The sequence below is a fragment of the Glycine max genome, chromosome 16 (genome assembly GCF_000004515.6).
Source record: "Glycine max cultivar Williams 82 chromosome 16, Glycine_max_v4.0, whole genome shotgun sequence".
In the NCBI taxonomy this organism is placed as follows: domain Eukaryota; kingdom Viridiplantae; phylum Streptophyta; class Magnoliopsida; order Fabales; family Fabaceae; genus Glycine; species Glycine max.
The window spans coordinates 20,311,526-20,328,832 of NC_038252.2; the positions used below are offsets into that span (position 1 = coordinate 20,311,526).

Genomic DNA, 17,307 nt, shown 5'->3' on the forward strand with positions numbered 1-17,307 from the left:
CAGTGTCCACTGAACATGCGATCAAAGGACTTAATCCTGTGGCAACGACTAGCCTTTCAATTTCAGGAGCAGGCCTCCCAAATTTCTGAGCCTTCCTTCCATGGGAGGATAGCTTCAATTCAGGACATTCCTGCAAAAAAAATTAAATGATTCGACAACTTATCAAAATAACAATTAAAATTATGACAAATTTAAATAATAAAAAATACTTAACAAATAAATTTAATTAAAAATTTTAAATACTTCTCCATTGCATACGATGACTGCAACATGGTCACCATAAAAGTCAGTCAGCACTGATGGGTCATGCGGCCCACCTGGAAATCCCTCAGCATCATCAACAGCTTCTTCTTCAGCATGTGCATGTAAGTCTTCAGTCACGATAGGATCATCCTCAGGAATAGGGGCAGCTTCCCGTTGCCTATGTGCGGATGCTATAGGCCTTTGTCGTTGGAGAACATCATCTGAATGATGATTATCCTGTCTTCCCAGGGCTCTACCTATAACACTGCCTAAGACACGACCTAACCCTCTAGTTCTAACCATAATCTACAAATTCTGACACACATGCATTTTTTGGTCAAATTCAATATTTACTATTAAAATAAACATAAAAAACTATAAAATTTATAACTACAAAAAATATATTACTATTTTTCATTGAAATAAAATAACACCATTTAAAACTATTTCATAACAGCATATATGACTACATAATTAAAACACGAAATTCATAAATAAAATAACAACTACATAATTAAATAATATATGACTATTTTTCATTGAAATAAAATAACACCATTTATAACTATTTCATAACAGCATATATGACTACATAATTAAAACACAAAATTCATAAATAAAATAACAACTACATAATTAAATAATATATGACTATTTTTCATTGAAATATAATAAACATAAACAACTACAAAATTCTTATATTTACTATTAAAATTTATAACTATTTCATATCAGCATGCAATCATACATATTATTTTTTAAAACACAAACAATACCTATTTTTAAAACAAAATTAACAAATAAACTACCTATTTAAAAATATTTTTCAAAACATAAATACCTATTTTTTATTTTTTTATTTAAATTAAAAAAGGTTATACAGAGATCAAGTTGATTCATATGAGTCATACTAATTAAGTTGATCTGTATGAGTCATACGGATCAACTTGATCCGTATGAGTTATACCTACGAAAACACAATACCAAAAATGCAAAAGGCAGCCATTAATGGAGAGAAAAAACTTACCTCGATAGTGGAACAACACAACGAAGCTACAGGTCCTCAATGCCGACAACGAACAGAGGGGAAGAAGCTCAAAAGGCACTACAAAGAAGAAGCTCCAACGGCACAACGAAGGTAATGAAACGGCGGCACATGGAAGAAAAGGGAAGAAGATGCTCATACGGAACGTGTGAATAAGGGTTGATGGATGTATAAGTTTTAAATTTAAATGAAGGGTATTTTCACCCATTCACATAAAATGCTGAGTGCACTATCAATAATACTGGGTGCACCTAGCATCACCCCAATAACATAGTCACCCTGAGACAAGGACAAGGGAAAGAAAATGTTATGGACTAAGCCCACATTACCTGTAAAGGTCCGAAAGGAATCTATATGCATGTGTTACAGCCGGTTGTTAATTAATATTTGCTTCTGGTTTTACTTGTGTTGCTGCATTGAATTGTATGAATTTATGAATTGCATATATAATTGAATGGTAGTATCAAAGAAGAATTAAAGTGTTATCGAAGAGATAAAAAAAATAAAATTAAAGTGTTTCTCCTTCTCCCCTTCCATTATGGTTTGCTTTTTTAGGAGGTTCCTTTTTGTATGGATTTTTTTAAATAGTTTTTACTTTCAATGGCTAGCGAGTCTAAATTTTTATTTAGGTCAATGAACTAAAGACTTCAAATAAGTCAAAAAATTATATTTTTAATATATTAAATTAAAAATTTAATATAATACTAATATCATATTATTTAAGATACTGATTGAAAAATTAATAATATAATTTTTTAGTAAAACTTAAGAAATTGTTCTAAAAGTGTATTGAAAATTTCTAACAAAAGTGTATTAATAATTTTTTTAATAAAAGAATTCCTTTTAAATGGTGATTCTTATTTTACATTAAGAATATTTCCCGGTTAGAGACTAATATATTCAATATTTAGAAATTATCGAGGGTATTGTCTCTATTAATAAAGTTTTTTTTTCATATAGATAATCAGAAATCAAACTTCTAAAGATATATTTAAGAGACTTTGTTATCTAAATAATTTTAAAGCTTAATATTTTTATTAGTAAATAAATTTAATTGTTTGACTCAAAGGCTTTAAAAATAATTTTATAACATAATTTCTTAATTAAACGATTTTATAATAATAACAAACCATTGACTCGGACAACCTACTAGAGTCGACCTAGTGATTGGGGCAAATGCATCCGAACTTAGATTCGATTGCCATTGTACACCAAAACCATAGAATCATAAACTCCACTAGCGGATAGTCTCCTGTATAATTTCATTTCTATTTAATTATAATTTTAATTTCTATATACTAACAATAAAAAAGATTCTCACACTATCAACTAATTAAAAATCAAATATTTTTAGGATAAAAATAATTTTTGATTGGTTAATACTTAGAAAATTATAATTTTCTTCACAAAATTACAATTTTGATTCTCCTTTACTGTTATTTTTGTTTCCCGTATATATTATTTTCCAATCATTTTAGTCTCAAATTTTAAAAATTAACAACTTTAGTTCAATTATTAATTTCGCATACATTGTCCGCGTCCGTTTAACTTCATGGTTGATTAATGTGTATTCCTATTGTGAAGAGGTTGAAAATAATTTAACAATTTAAAATGTAAAAGAAAAAACAAACCCTGAGAAACTAAAATTATAATTAAGGATTTAATCAAAATAAAAGATTTAAAAAAGAATCAAAACTAAAATTATAATTTAACCTATTTTGCTTTTAATTATTCATCATTGAGGCCCAATTATTAAAAATTAAAGTACAGTAGGCCGGTCCATGTCACCTGACCCAAATCATCCATGCACACCCTTTTGTTGTCTATAGACACTTCGAGAAAACACAAGCACAGGCATCGTAGCTACTAGAAACGCCAGAAAATCACGGAAACACAATTGGTCAGTGAATATAGTATTATCAGCCACCCTAAACCAAACTTCAAAACAGTGCCCTCTGATTCTCTCTCGTGCTCATTCACAAACGCAGGTCTTAAAATTTTAGATTTTAGACTTAAGTCAATCTTTCAAAATCGATTTGTAAAGTAAGAATTACTTTTCACATATATATTATTTTGATTATATTAGTACTCGATGTTCAATCTCCAACAAGAAATGTCAGGAAACAAACCTAGAGAGATAAACATAAAGCTGATATGCCCCTCCCTCTCGAAGGTTACTCAAGTGGTGGCGTGGGACGACCAGAGAATCGACTTGGGCTTCGTTGCGCGAGCCTTTGGGCTAGACCCGTCGTCGCTGAGGCTCAACAGTCACTTCATCGGCAGAGGGGTCGACCTTGTTGCCTCTTCTGTTACTTGGAAGAGTCTTCTTTCTTTCTTCTCTTCCAAAGGGTTGCCCACTGGCAAAGACCAACGTGACGCTCTTGTTGTCACTGGCAAGCTATGCAAAGTTGGACTCAAGCGTATGTCTCTTTGCTTTCATCTTTTTCTTTCTTTCTTTTTTTTTTTTGAAAATTGAAAGTTTTACCGTTGATGGATGTTTGTTAGTGAAGCAATTGGAGTTGTTGGGAGGGAATGTTTATTTCACATGCGAATAGGTAATTGGTTATTTTTTATATACGTTGGCATTGGATGATAAAGATTATTTAATTTAATTTAATTTTGATATATATATATATATATATATATATATATATATATATATATATATATATTAAGAGAAAATTTTTATAATATATTTTGATTTGAATGTTGGTCATTTAATTATCCAAGATGCTATTTGTTAAAAAAAAAAAAAACTACAATAGAAACATTGCTCTTTCGTTTCCTTGTTTTATTTTTTGTTTTTTCCCCTCAAGTTTAAAATTTTTCACTCTGTTTCCCTTCCCTTAATTAAGAATGTTTTGTTAGATCAATTTGATTCACATTAACTTAATCAACTTAATAACACCTAGCAAATTAAAAGAGATGTCACTTCAAATAAGCTTATGCCACATCAACCAAAGTTAATAAACTATTAGTGTGGTAAATTGACATAGAGAGGATAAAAATGGATTAAAGTGAAACTTTTTAAACTCAGAAGAACAAAGATGAAACAAAAATGAGGGACTAAAGGGTATTTAGGTGAAAAAATAACATGAAAAGTGAGAGTTAATATATTTATCGACCAGGGAACTCATATCTGCACATGGGTGGTTGAAGTAAAAATTAAATTTCTATTAAGTTCCTCAACATCAAAATTCCTACATTTCCTAAGTAACTTCTTGGTACTAATCATATTTTCTCTTTATATAATATTATATGGACAAGATTGGTTTTTTACTTTATATACATTAGCAGTAAAAAGATATACGGATGATCAAGATTATTTTATGTAAATTTAATTTTGATCCATCTATTTTGATCGTTATGTAATATTAGCTCTTCTCTCAAGCTCTCACTTCTGTGTATGTATTATAATTGTGTACACATTGTTTTCGGAGGGTTAAAGAAAAATGCATGTTTGATTGGTGACTATGTTTTTAATATTATTTGTTGTATGACAATCCATTTTCCTGTTTGTTGCTGAGAAATATTGAGGATAGAAATGATGATTAGATTGGCATGTGTTTGTTTGGAGTGAATAAGAGATGGATTTCGTCTTGGTTTCATTAGAATTCGAGACACTTCAGATTTGCCTCGAACTGTAATTGGTTAAACATGACACTGACCGGGCAGAAAAATGTGATGGTTCCAGTTTCATATAAATCTTTTATTCTTCTCCATCCATGAAACAAAATACATGTAAGAAATGATATGTTTGTTGGGAAGTTTTGTATTATCTGCGGTATGTTTTTTTGTTATTTTGGTTGCTGCATTGTTTTGGCATATTGAAGTCCATTTCCAATGTTCAGTTTTTCAAATAGTGTTGTTGCCTGGCTGCTGAGAAAATTTAAATGGGAGGACGACATAGAATTTCATCAGCAGTTATTGCTTTGCTTTCCAATGTAATCTTGAGATATTCCACAACTTTCCCGTTTCTTGGCTTAGATATCTTTGAGAGCAATTGCAATGCCATAACTGTTTCTGGTATTTAAAACCTTAGGTGGAAACAGGGAAAGAAAAGGGGGAGAGTACACTGAAGAAGGATGAATATAAGTGAATTGTATTTTCCTAAGATGACTTTTGTTGAGCCATGCCTAACTTCTCAGAAATGTCATAACTGTTTAGTTTTCCAGAATCATTCTACTCTAACATCACCTCCTATTTCATGAGTCTTTATTTTCTTGTGTTTAAATTACTTCTTTCCAAAGAGAATGTTGGATATGTAGAAAGATGAACAATGTGATCATTCAAGGTATTGTAATTGGAGTTTCTTACATAGGATACTGCCATGTCTTTATATCTGTCTGGACATGGATTCCATGCAGTCCCACTCTTGGCTTAGTCAATTATCATTTTCATTGGTAGTAAAATAATGGTAGGCTCATATTCTTCTTTTGTCTCATATCTCTTTCTTCTAAATAGGATGTGTACTTTGTTTGGTATTAAGAAGGATGTATTTTGCTAGTTACATATTTTCTCCTTATCTAAATATAGTTGTGATCATGCAGGAGGACACGACTCACAACATTTTCAAAATGGGGTTGGCAAAATGCTGGAAGGTGAGAATGCTGGTAACAGTAGAGGTATTCAATTGTATACATGCAGTCCCACTCTTGGCTTAGTTAATTGTGATGACTGTATATATTAACTGTTATTTGAATCAATGTTTACTTCTATAAGCATGGACAAGATATAAAGCAAACATAATTCAGTTTGATGATTATAAATAACATAAGATTATATGTTATCATGCTATTTATATATCTTCAAGCTTGTGGTATTCAAAATTTGTAAACATTTGAAGTTATTTGATGAAAAGTTCAGGAAACATTTTGCAATTTTGCAGCAGTCATTTTGTTGCATTTTTTGTGTGAAGGAATATTTGTATTTTTTAACTCTTATTTTTCTATACACTTTTCAAAAGGGGAGATTCTGAATGGCCAAAGCTGCAAGAGAAACCACCTATTGGATGATGTCAACCTATTCAAGAAGTTAAAAATAAACGAGGACAAGTCAGGCAAGTTCGGCATTTCTCACCCTTAATTCTACCCTTCACATTTGGCTTTGTTTTCTTTAGTTTTCTCATTAACTTTTATTGCAATGTGTGGTCTCTTGACCAAAGATGAACTTTTCAAGCCTTCTCCCTCCCCTTCCTAAGAAAATTCTTTTCTTATCTGTCTGCATCTGCCTCAACATTAACACATTTAATGAACTCTTCACAGATATTCACGATAAAGTTGATGACCTCTCTGGCAGCATTGCACGCAGCCAGTTTACATGCAGCTACGCAAGTAAGAACCTGAAGCGGATAAGAGAAGACGAGACAACAGCAGCTAATTACAAAAGGATTAGATAAATTCTCTCATTTTTTGTTCTTTTTGGTAAATAGTAACTGTAAATTCGTTGATCTGTGTGATATGCTGTAAAAAAAGGAAAGAGATAATAGATTTTAATGAGCCAGTGTTTCAGAGGAAGGAAGGAGTATACCATTACACTTTTATGTTGCTAGGAAAATCAAATTTCTTGTTGAAGAGTTGGGAATAAATGATTGGCACTTGGCACCCTGATCTCCTTCAACTGTTCCATGAACCAAAAATTTAATATTTGTGACATGGAGAAACAAAATTTAAAATTTAGTCAGAGTAAGCTAGTTGCCTCAAACTTTGAAGTCAGCTGCTCCTAAATCTATATAGTCTAGCGTTTTGATGCATTTGGGCATTGGAAAATATAACTCCTGGTTCAACTATTTTGAAGAATTGAGCAAAGGAATCGATAGTGTATTTGGATTAACTTCATAATTAGAAATAATTATTTTTTTCATGGTAAAGACAAAACAACAAAATAATTGATTATACTTTTCAACATATCACCATAATTTTGTGAGGTGGAATTAATTGAGATAGGAGCTCAATGGAAAGCATGAAGGGCTCTCGTGTTTGTTTACTCGAGAAAAAAAATACAAAAGAATCAATTTTTGGCCTATGAAGTCTCGGTTATTTTGAACTTCTTTTTCATTATAAGACTAATAAACTATATATATTTTTGGCTTAAATATATTTTGTAACTCAAATTTAACTTCTTTTTTTTTAGTCCCCAAATTTATAAAAAAAAAATCATTTGTCTTCAAATTCACAAAATGCTTTTTTTAAGTCTTCTTGACTATTTTTTTACGGTTTAAATGTACAATTTGAATTTGTGATAACTTTTTACAACATGTAGGACTAAAAACATTTCACAAATCAGACCAAAAAATATAAATTTTAATTTGAAAAATTATAAAAAATAAATTTTTAAATTTGAGGGATTAAAAATATATTTTAAATCTATATATTTTAATTGACTTGCTAAATCAGGAAAACATGCTCACTTTTCGAGGTTGTTTAAATGGATAAGTGAATTTGATTAAATTTATTTATTAAAATAAGTGTTTATTTTAATAAAATAAATAACTTGCTATTTTTTTTAGTGTTTGTTTAAACTGCTTCTTCTGTTTTAAAAAATAATATACTTATTTTAAGAAGCAAATCTTATATGTTTCTTAAAAAAATCTTATATAAAAAACACTTATTTTAAAGTTTTTTTTTAATTTTAAACAAACTTACCTGATGGTATTGCAATTTTTAACACTTGATAAAAATATAAAATCAGATGGACAAAATTGTTTTTATAATCAATCAATTTGTTTCTTGTACATGTATTGTTATGATCAATTAAAAACAGTCATGAACGCACGCAGGCATATCGGGCAGTGGAAGGTTTGTATTGTACAAAAAATATATGCAATTAGAATTTAGTACAAGTAAAACTACCAAGTTGGAAGATATCATTGTGAATAGTATTGCCATACAACGGCAATTCCTGCAACCAGTAGTACTCTAAGAATCAATTTAGGACTAACAAAGGATGATGATGACGAAGATGATGATGGACAGGGCAGAGTCAATTCCAATGGTCTGCCTCTAAGCTTGGCAGATAGTTTAGCTAGTTCTCGACGAAAAAACACTGTTTTGTTTGCATCTACAGGTAGAAGAATACAAGACGTTAGCAACTGAATAAGAATAAGAATAATTAAACAAATGAATGAGCGGGAAGGCAGTGGCCAAAATACATAACACTAGGCCTGTAAACAAAAAAATTTATGATATAAAAGTACATGTTACTCTTACAGATCAAAATTTAGATTAAATCCTCCACACCAAACTTAAGTCTACACATGATGGATACCCATTAGTTAGAGTTAAGTTGGCTTAACATATAAGGCATATTGCATATTAATCTTGTCATTTGTAAGAGAATTGGGGCCTTTGGGCATTGGGAAGTACAGACTTGCGAAGTTCTACAGATTTAAATCTCTTATTCTTTCTGATAAGATACCATGTTGTGAGGATGCTTTTTTTTTTAATAGCTATTAAGGTAAGTATGCTTTGTTAATTACAAAAGCACCATGCTTGGGGATTACTCATTGTAGTACAAAATTGAATTACTTCATTACTTGTGTCCCAAGATGCAGACACTTCAAGAGGGTTTACCTTTGTTTTTCAAAAGTCTTTCCTCCTCTCCAACTCGTCTTCGGAGAACATTTAGCAAAGATCCAAAATACAAGGCAAAAACTGTGCATGTAATTGTGATGACATTGTATGGCATACTGAAATCAGGAGTCGTCAAGGGTACAAGTAAAACTTCTGTGTAAGAGAGAACAGGGCTCCTTTCCTGCATTGTTTATCCAGATAGTTAGATGTATGACCAAGGAATATTATAAGGGTTATGAACAGAACGAGGGCAGGTTCAAATAACCTGTAATTTAGACAATAGTGGTGACTTGCTTTGAGATTTATCAGAAAATTGCAAACCAGCATGGAAGTCAGGAAAGCTTATTATTGCTGATGGAATGTCAAATCCTTGATTAGCATCTGGAGGGTATTCATCAATGTGCAAAAAGCCCTATGCAGACCAACAAAAGCAGATCAAAATCCAATTTGATAAGAAGAAACCAATTTCATATACATCCATCCTAAACAATCTAAAGTGAACATATCACATAAGGTAGCTTCCAATGGCACATTTATAAAAAAACATCTATCACTTTTTATGCTGTGGTGACATATACTTATCTGTATGTCATAAACAGGTCAACCAGGCCCATAGGGCATAGATTCCAAAAAGAGAAAGGGTTAGTGGGCTTACATTTTACCATCCCTGGCCTATTTAAGGGAAGCCCATCAGCTAAATAGGCAGTTCACCTTTACTCAAGCATGGCCAGAGTCCTGGCTCAGCTCACTTCCATCACTAATTTTAAAAGGTTATAAACATAAACCAAATTGATTATGATTCCTCCTACTTTCATATAGTATAAACAGCAGTCTTACTTTCATATAATATAATGAGTTCCTTATTAGGATTTCTGAGGTTGTATACCGACATTAACTTAAACAGTTCAATGTCAACAAAAAAAGTGAGGTAAATATAGTGAGGAAAAAGAACTACAAATGGAAGTAAGAATGGAGCAGACCTTATCAAACTCTATACTCAATACAGCTGACTTCATTTCACAAGGAAATTGGAGGACCAGCTCCATCACCCCAGGTGATACTTTGTCTTCAGAAGGCGAAACACGCATTATCTCAACAAAATCTGTGAGTGCTTGAGGCCTTTCATCAACTAATAATTGCAAAGTATGATAATATACCTTAACATACCAAGGCACAATTTGGAGAACATTAACTTGCAACTTACACCTCTCTTCAACATTATAGGCTGCAACTAGTCCCTGGGTCATTTCTGTCGATTTCAAGGATATTGCAATAGCACCCCTTTCATTTCCACTTCCCATCAAAAATCTACTGGCATATAAAGGTGCATGTGGGCTGGACCAAACAATTGGATGCACCCATGTTAAGCCTAAATCAAATTGTTCAGTGTCAGTGTATTCTTTGATTGGATATTCATACAGAATTGAGGAGCTCTTTTCCAGTTCTGCATGCACCCTTTCAGGAGTAACAGACAATTCAAACCCAGCATTCCTTCTAAAATCTTCAAGACCTGTGTCATTAGCAGCAAATTTAACAGTATTCTTCTGGAGATTCTCAAGTTGATTGACTAGACTTCTCTCAGCATGAAGGTAGACATTACTCAACTTGGCAAGAACACATCTTCCACTGATTTTTCTTCCAAATATTGAACTCAGGGACCAGCTTGGTTGTATCTTTGTTTTACTGAGATGGCTCATACCAGCTTTCTGATCATTAGGCTGGAGTACAACTGTAAGTGTTTGTTCTAGAATAATTCCTGATCTTGACCCATCTGAAGGATCTGTGGACATTGTCAAGTGCAACTGCTGAGAGTGGTAAAAGCTTTTGTAAATAGATGGTCTATCCATTAAGGAAGAGAGTCCAGCTTTATCTCGACAAGGAAGGAGCTTCAACCAGGGGGTAAGATTCTCAGTGCACACAGCTTCACGTGGCAGTGTACCATATCTTAAACTGCCCAAAGCTGATTGAAATGCCCATTCAGGATCAGAATAAGAGGTAGAAGACTCCAGGAAGTTGATTGAAGCACAAAAGAGGCCTGATAGTGAATGGGTTAAATTTTTCCAAGAAGCATCAACCTGATGTAGAGGGACATCAAAAACTGCCCACAATTCAACACCTGGAGGCTTTGCATTGTGGCTTGATATTGAATCAAATCCACCCCATCTTTCATAGTTCCATCGACCTTGTGTAAAAGATAACTCCATTGCTTTAATATGATACTTCTGAACCTGTCCATTAAACACTGACCCACAAGTTACTAAGTATATTCAGGCAAAAATTTTATAAGCAATCAGAATGCGACAAAATTATATATCGTTGCTGCTACAATCCAGAGTAGAAGCACAAAAATGTAGCAAAAACTAAAGTGTAAGCAATTAAAACCTGACAACAAGTATTCAATGTCACAAAAAGGACTTCCTTACAAACTTTATTGTGGGTATAGGCTTTTGTTCTTATTGAGAATAATAATATATAAGATGTTAGAAGAAAATATCCCTGACAAAAATCTGAATGACATACATGAAAATTGAAAAGCACAAAGAACTAAAACATTAATGTTTAGTTTAACTTCCATAGAACTATCAAACATGGAAAAAATAATGATTAAACCTACAAACTTAAACTTTTTTCTGATTTGATCAAATTGGTGGGTACTGGATAGAGAACAATGCAGTGAAATGAAAAAAAAAAGTCAAATACTGAAATGTGTGTTTTATATAAAAAAAAATGTTAAAACTAATTATTGAAGCAATGCAGTGTGTTTTATATCAACAAAAAAGTCAATTCACAGAAAAATTTCAAGTTGCACTAGCACAAAGAATGCTATTGTTACTTCATGGCAAAAGTCCCTCATTCACTCTCTCACTTGTCTACCTCCCTTCCGATTAATATTTCTTCTTTGAAAATAAAATAAAACAATACCAACAAAAACAACTTGCAGCTGTGGAGAAGCCATATATGCTTCCCTAAACACAAGTTTTAGGATAAATTACAAAGGAGCAAATGTGATGTTGCACATGCAAGAAAACTATGACAAACCTCTTGTACCTTAATTAATCTACTCTTATTATATCTAGCAAAGTTTATAAATCAAAATTCAACAATTTCCACATTACCACAACATCCTGCACATGTATCAGATCTACTCAAAGTCACATTTTATATTGCCCTGCATAATGTGTATGTGCAAGGCCACAAAAAACACACCAATTATTGAAGAAATAGTCACTATTCATCCCTGAACTGAGAATACCGCACATAGATGGTCTGTTTTTTCGGTTTAGAATAATCACTCCATGCTTTACCCAATTCCATCTTTTATCCACAATGAAATGATCTTACAAGAATACTAATGCTCATAGAAAAGTTCATATTGCACATTGCAAGTCACAACTAAACAAGGAAAATGAAGTCAAAGGAACCAAAAATTTAACTCTCATTCCCAATCATGTTCAAAACATCATCACTTCAGCACACATGCAACCCATATTTTACTGCTGGATAAGAATGAAAAAAAAAACTAAATGCATTCTTCCAAACTGTGCACCCACTTTCTGCATTCTATAAAAAACCCTCTTTACTTAAAATGCAAAATTTCTTAGAAGCCAAAACAATAATTTTTACTGGACAAGAATATATGAACGACAGCCAAATGCATTCTTCCAAAATCAGCACCCACTTTTCGGCATTCTATCAAAAACCCTTTTTTACTTAAAAAGCAAATTGCTTAGAACCCAAAACAATCGTTTTTACTTCAGCAGGAAACAACTAAAAGTGCTCATTTCACCAAATTTAGCACAAACGAAAGTATCCACACACATCTCATTTACTAAAACCAAAGGTTAGCAATCTTCATATCAAGCCTCAAATTCAAAAAATAAAACAGTATAAAAATGGCTGCATCTACATTATTAAGAGAAAAAAAACTCCAGTCACTCACATCCAAATCCACTGAAAAATTAAGAAAAGAAGAGCACCAAAATCCGAGGCACGTAAACAAATAAACCTATTTAATCCAACGTACAAGCTACTCCAAGTTCAAGTTGCTTAAACTCAGAATCAATTCTGAAATCTTCTCGAACATCTGAATTTATCTAAAATCAACTCTGGACTCGGAATCAAATTCTCTAACATGAAACCAAACACACACTTATATTCTTTCATTCACAAAATCACAAAAAGAAAGAGAAAAAAAAAGGCACGGACCAGCTGAGAAATAGATTTGGGGAAGAGGTGGTGGTGACGAGCGAAGGAGGACTCATCGGCGGCGAGAGGAGCTTCACTTTGGAAGTGGAAATGCGCGAGGACCTTGCGATCGGGCAAGGGCTTCATCAGCAACTCCTCTGTGAACTCTTCTTCTTGTTGTTGTTGCGCTGATGTTGCTGATAACAGAAAGACGAGGAGAAGAAGAAGAGAAAGAGGGAAAGTAGGGTTCCGAGGAAGAGCCATTAATTGGGGTCGCTTTCGCTGCCTTAGGAAATTTGCAGCGACTTCACTGTCACTGTGTGTATGTGTCCGCTTGTTGCTACAGAGATTTCGCCATTGAAATTGGAAACGCACTTGCAGTGTCTGTCTGCCCCCCTCGTTTCAGAAATGGTTTACCAATTCTGGTCTGGTCTTGGGCCTAGGCCACGGAAGTTGTTGTTCAAACTCTAAAATTACTATTCGTACCCTCCATGTGAGTGATTTTTTTTTTCTAACTTCCTAAATTACTCTTGACGGAAATATGATCCCTTACATAAATGTGCAGCAGAATCATACAATCTGTTGTAAAGTTTGGTGGCATGAAAAAAAATCACAAGGAAAATAAGATTTTGTTGCACAATTATACTATCAAATCATATTATTTTGTTGGTATTTATTTTTAAAAAAAAACATATTTTTATTGTTAATTTTTTTTTCAACCATTATTGTTTTTTCAGCGAAAATATGATTTTGTTGCATAATTGAGCAACTCAATCATATTTTCATTGTAATTCTTGACAAACAAAATGCATATTTTAAGACAATAGCATATATTATCAATGCATAATCAATATATAACGAGGCCAAATTGTGCAGCACATAATCAATATATTAGAGGACTAAAAATCAATACACATAACATGAATATAGATAGCAATAACAACATTTAATACAAGAGTGATACATTATAATGAGACATTGGTAATATCTACCACATATTGAGATCCTCTAGTTGAATGGAATGATATTGAATTGAATTCTTGTGTGCGTTCTAAATACGACCTTTGCCATGAACGAGCTTTTTTGGTGCTATATCTTCTTCATTGTGGTGGAGTAGGAGGGGGCGACAATTATCCTTTAAAAAAAACTAATTGATGATAGAAAAGAGTAGAGTTTAGTTAGTGAACAAATTTACATGCTTATAATACTAAATGGTCTCTTAAGTAGATTATGTATACATGCACAAAGTGACATATATTAAAAAATCCAATAGCAATAACTCGTTGATGTGCAACAAATGGTTCTCAACTCTTAAGGCAAAAAGAAAGTCCAACTTTGCAAGCTATACAAGTGGATCAATACAACATTATACTAACTAGAAATTACATAACCCATGTCAGGAACGGACATCCACTTCTCATGGGTGCTATTGGGTCACTATTGACAAAGAGTCCTTCTTCTGTGTAGAAGAGGTCAACATAATGAAGGTACCATGTTTGAAGTTTCCGAATAAACTCTTGACAAATAAGAGCCCTAGATTCCTCACTCATACCTAGCAAAGCTATAATTGCCATGTAACCAATTTCCATCTACTTTCACACCAATAATACAAAGAATGAATTATTCCAAGTCAACAAGAAATTCATCAACATAAGGCTTCATTTTGTTTGACTTATTATCACAGATAACTTTGCAACCATATTAGGAGTTCCCGAACTATCTACCATCATGTGCATTTGATGTGCCATTATTTTCTCCTACTTCTTAAACCTTTATGCACCATTTTAATTACTGATTAGTCTTAATTGTCAAATTAATTAGACAGTTTTATTATTTGGGCTCATTCAGCTAATTTGATGTTTTTAATCTAATTTCAGGAATTAATGAAGCATTGAGCTTAATCCGGATTTTGGTCGTGGACATAAAGAGGGCAAATAAAGCAACGTTTACCTTAGTTAATTTTTAATTAGGAGATTGTAATTTTATTTTATGTTGTTCAGTGTTTATTTCGTTTTGGGCCAGAATAATATAATGGGGCCCAGTGACTTTGAGTGACCTTTATAAATAGCAGCCTTGGGATTCATGTAAGGGGGCTATTCTGTTATTCTATTATTCAGGAGTTTTAGGGTTTTACGTTTTGAGCTTGATATTACTGTTCACGTGAATGCAATTTTCCATTCTCTGCTTCTAATTTCAATTTCGTTTTTATTCCTTCTTCCGCCTTTTGCTTTCATTTACGTTTTATGCCTTTAGCTTCATTTATGCTTCTGCTTCTAGTTTCATTTACATTTTCTGCTTTTGTTGAAATTATGGAAGACTAAATTTCTGATGTTGTTTCCTTCTGAGGACGAAGCTTAACTCTCTTCGAGGTTCTGTTTATAATGTAGCTTCCTAGCAGTTTTCCCTTCACCAATTAACCCACATTCGTTAATGTTAATCTATGCATACTTCGTGTTTGATTAATTGCCTCTGAGCTTAACTTACGTTCATGCTTAATGAACGAAGGGTTAATTGGTGTATGTGTTGCCTAATCACGTATTGACAACCCTAAGTTGATTTTCGCTTAGTCAATTAACATAGGGTTGGATTAAGTGGTTAACTGTTAGGGACGAATTGTTCATAACCTAGGACAAGAGAATGACTTCTGAATAAGAGGAAACAACACGTTTTTAATACTATTAATTTCGTATTCCAGTTCGTTTGTTCTTTAATTCACAAAACAAACAACCCCCCCCCAATTGTTACTGTTACTGCAAGTATATTATGAACATTTGGTTTATCATTGTTCGTTGGGAAACGACCTATGATCACTTCCTAGTTACTGAATTTTAATGTTTATTTGATTCGGGTACGACCTCGATCAAATTTGGCGCCGTTGCTGGGGAGCAGTGTCCAAAGGTTCATAATAGCTAGTGATTCGTGTTTTATGTTTAGTTGTTTTATGCTTTCGTGTTGTGATAGTGTGATGTTAGTGTTGTGTTAGTGTTGTTTAGTGTGGTGTTTTGTTTTAGTTTTTCTGTTTAGCGCTTCTCCTGTTTCAGTTTTTGTGTTTTGTTGTGAATAGTGTTTTGCGACGGATTTAGCGACCACTATTACTGACTTGGAAAATAGAGTAGTAGTGCAAATCCATTAGTGACTGAATTAGTTACTACTGCTGACAATTTAATTGACGATTTTTGTTTTGATAGTTAGGGTTGTTATTTTTGGCTGAATTTTGGTGTGGTAGGTTCTTTTGACTCATATTTTGTGTGAAAAATACCAGGAACACTTGTTGTGGCTAGATTTGAGAGATTCAAAAAAATTTGAGAACTTGTGTTTAGCAAAACTTCAAACGGCCATAACTTTTCCTCCGAGTATCAGAATGACTATTATTATATATGTATCTGTGGTAGAAAAAAATTTCCCATACTGTGGCAGCCTGCCATAGGAGGTCTCTAGCTAGCCAAAATCGCCTGTTTATTATTTTTTTTTTCAAGTTTTATTGTTTTTTTTTTCTAAACTTTCCTTAGGTAGTTTCCATAGTTAGACTTTAAATTTTTGCCTGAAAATTTTTGTGCTATCTTTTCATGATTTTAAGGTGTTGCTCACAAAATTTCAAGTCATTTGGATATCATTTGATGGTAGTTGTAGTTCAAACCTACATTGTTACTTGCATAAGAAGGCAACTAGTTGTGCATGCTGAATGTAGTGTATGACTATAGGTAATCCATCTGACTTACAACCCTTTGATCCTGAGATAAATAGGACATTTCATAGATTAGTTAGGCATCATTTTATACCTTTTGAGCATCCTGAGCATCTGTTACTAGTGAGTTTGTGCATTCTGTTATTGGTGATTTTGAACATCCTGATTTTGAATATTATAATTTTGAACATTCTGAGAACATGACACAACCTCCAACCTGTGAGAGGACTCTAAGGGAAATGGCTGCACTTGATTTCACCTACGAAAGCTTGAGCATCCAATACCCTAATGAGGATGTCCCATATGTTCTTAAAACTGGACTGATCCATTTGCTTCCAAAGTTTCATGGCCTTGCAGGTGAAGACCCGCACAAACATCTGAAAGAATTCCATATTGTCTGCTCCAACATGAAACCCCTTGATGTCCAGGAGGATCATATATTTCTGAAGGCTTTTCCTCATTCTTTAGAGGGAGTGGCAAAGGACTGGCTATATTACCTTGCTCCAAGGTCCATCACGAGCTGGGATGACCTCAAGAGAGTATTCTTAGAAAAAAATTTCCCTGTTTCTAGGACCACA

At 33.0% G+C, this 17,307-nt stretch overlaps 2 protein-coding genes across 5 annotated transcripts; one reads left to right on the plus strand and one right to left on the minus strand.

Annotated features, from left to right (window-relative positions):
* Positions 1 to 3,107: 3,107 nt before the first annotated feature.
* LOC100780719 (uncharacterized) lies at positions 3,108 to 6,804 on the plus strand. Of its 4 annotated transcripts, none has more exons than XM_006599161.4 (6): positions 3,108 to 3,276; positions 3,375 to 3,708; positions 3,799 to 3,843; positions 5,839 to 5,913; positions 6,255 to 6,347; positions 6,553 to 6,804. In XM_006599161.4, exons 2-6 carry the CDS (start codon positions 3,381 to 3,383, stop codon positions 6,684 to 6,686), a joined length of 675 nt encoding a protein of 224 aa, XP_006599224.1. In that variant the 5' UTR covers positions 3,108 to 3,276; positions 3,375 to 3,380; the 3' UTR covers positions 6,687 to 6,804. The 4 variants fall into 4 exon arrangements, with proteins under 4 accessions (XP_006599224.1, XP_040866246.1, XP_040866247.1 ...); XM_041010312.1 differs by having other exon boundaries at positions 3,113 to 3,276; positions 5,839 to 5,889; XM_041010313.1 differs by lacking the exon at positions 3,799 to 3,843 and having other exon boundaries at positions 3,115 to 3,276.
* A 1,175-nt stretch (positions 6,805 to 7,979) lies between these two features.
* On the minus strand, positions 7,980 to 13,504 carry LOC100794356 (GPI transamidase component PIG-T). Its single transcript, XM_003547800.5, has 5 exons — positions 13,066 to 13,504; positions 9,840 to 11,087; positions 9,125 to 9,271; positions 8,860 to 9,040; positions 7,980 to 8,347 (listed from the first exon to the last, which is right to left on the minus strand). Exons 1-5 carry the CDS (start codon positions 13,306 to 13,308, stop codon positions 8,154 to 8,156), a joined length of 2,013 nt encoding a protein of 670 aa, XP_003547848.1. The 5' UTR covers positions 13,309 to 13,504; the 3' UTR covers positions 7,980 to 8,153.
* Between the last annotated feature and the right edge of the window lie 3,803 nt (positions 13,505 to 17,307).

What these genes read in the sequence shown, in the direction of transcription:
- LOC100780719 (XM_006599161.4), top strand. Translation starts at nt 3,381, where the DNA reads ATGTTCAATCTCCAACAAGAAATGTCAGGAAACAAACCTAGAGAGATA. An exon ending in ATGCAAAGTTGGACTCAAGC is followed by an intron (nt 3,709 to 3,798) that starts GTATGTCTCTTT and finishes TTGTTAGTGAAG; the next exon opens with CAATTGGAGTTGTTGGGAGG. An exon ending in TTTATTTCACATGCGAATAG is followed by an intron (nt 3,844 to 5,838) that starts GTAATTGGTTAT and finishes GTGATCATGCAG; the next exon opens with GAGGACACGACTCACAACAT.
- LOC100794356 (XM_003547800.5), bottom strand. Translation starts at nt 13,308, where the DNA reads ATGGCTCTTCCTCGGAACCCTACTTTCCCTCTTTCTCTTCTTCTTCTC. An exon ending in CCAAATCTATTTCTCAGCTG is followed by an intron (nt 11,088 to 13,065) that starts GTCCGTGCCTTT and finishes TTTAATGGACAG; the next exon opens with GTTCAGAAGTATCATATTAA. An exon ending in TGAGTATAGAGTTTGATAAG is followed by an intron (nt 9,272 to 9,839) that starts GTCTGCTCCATT and finishes TGGTCTGCATAG; the next exon opens with GGCTTTTTGCACATTGATGA.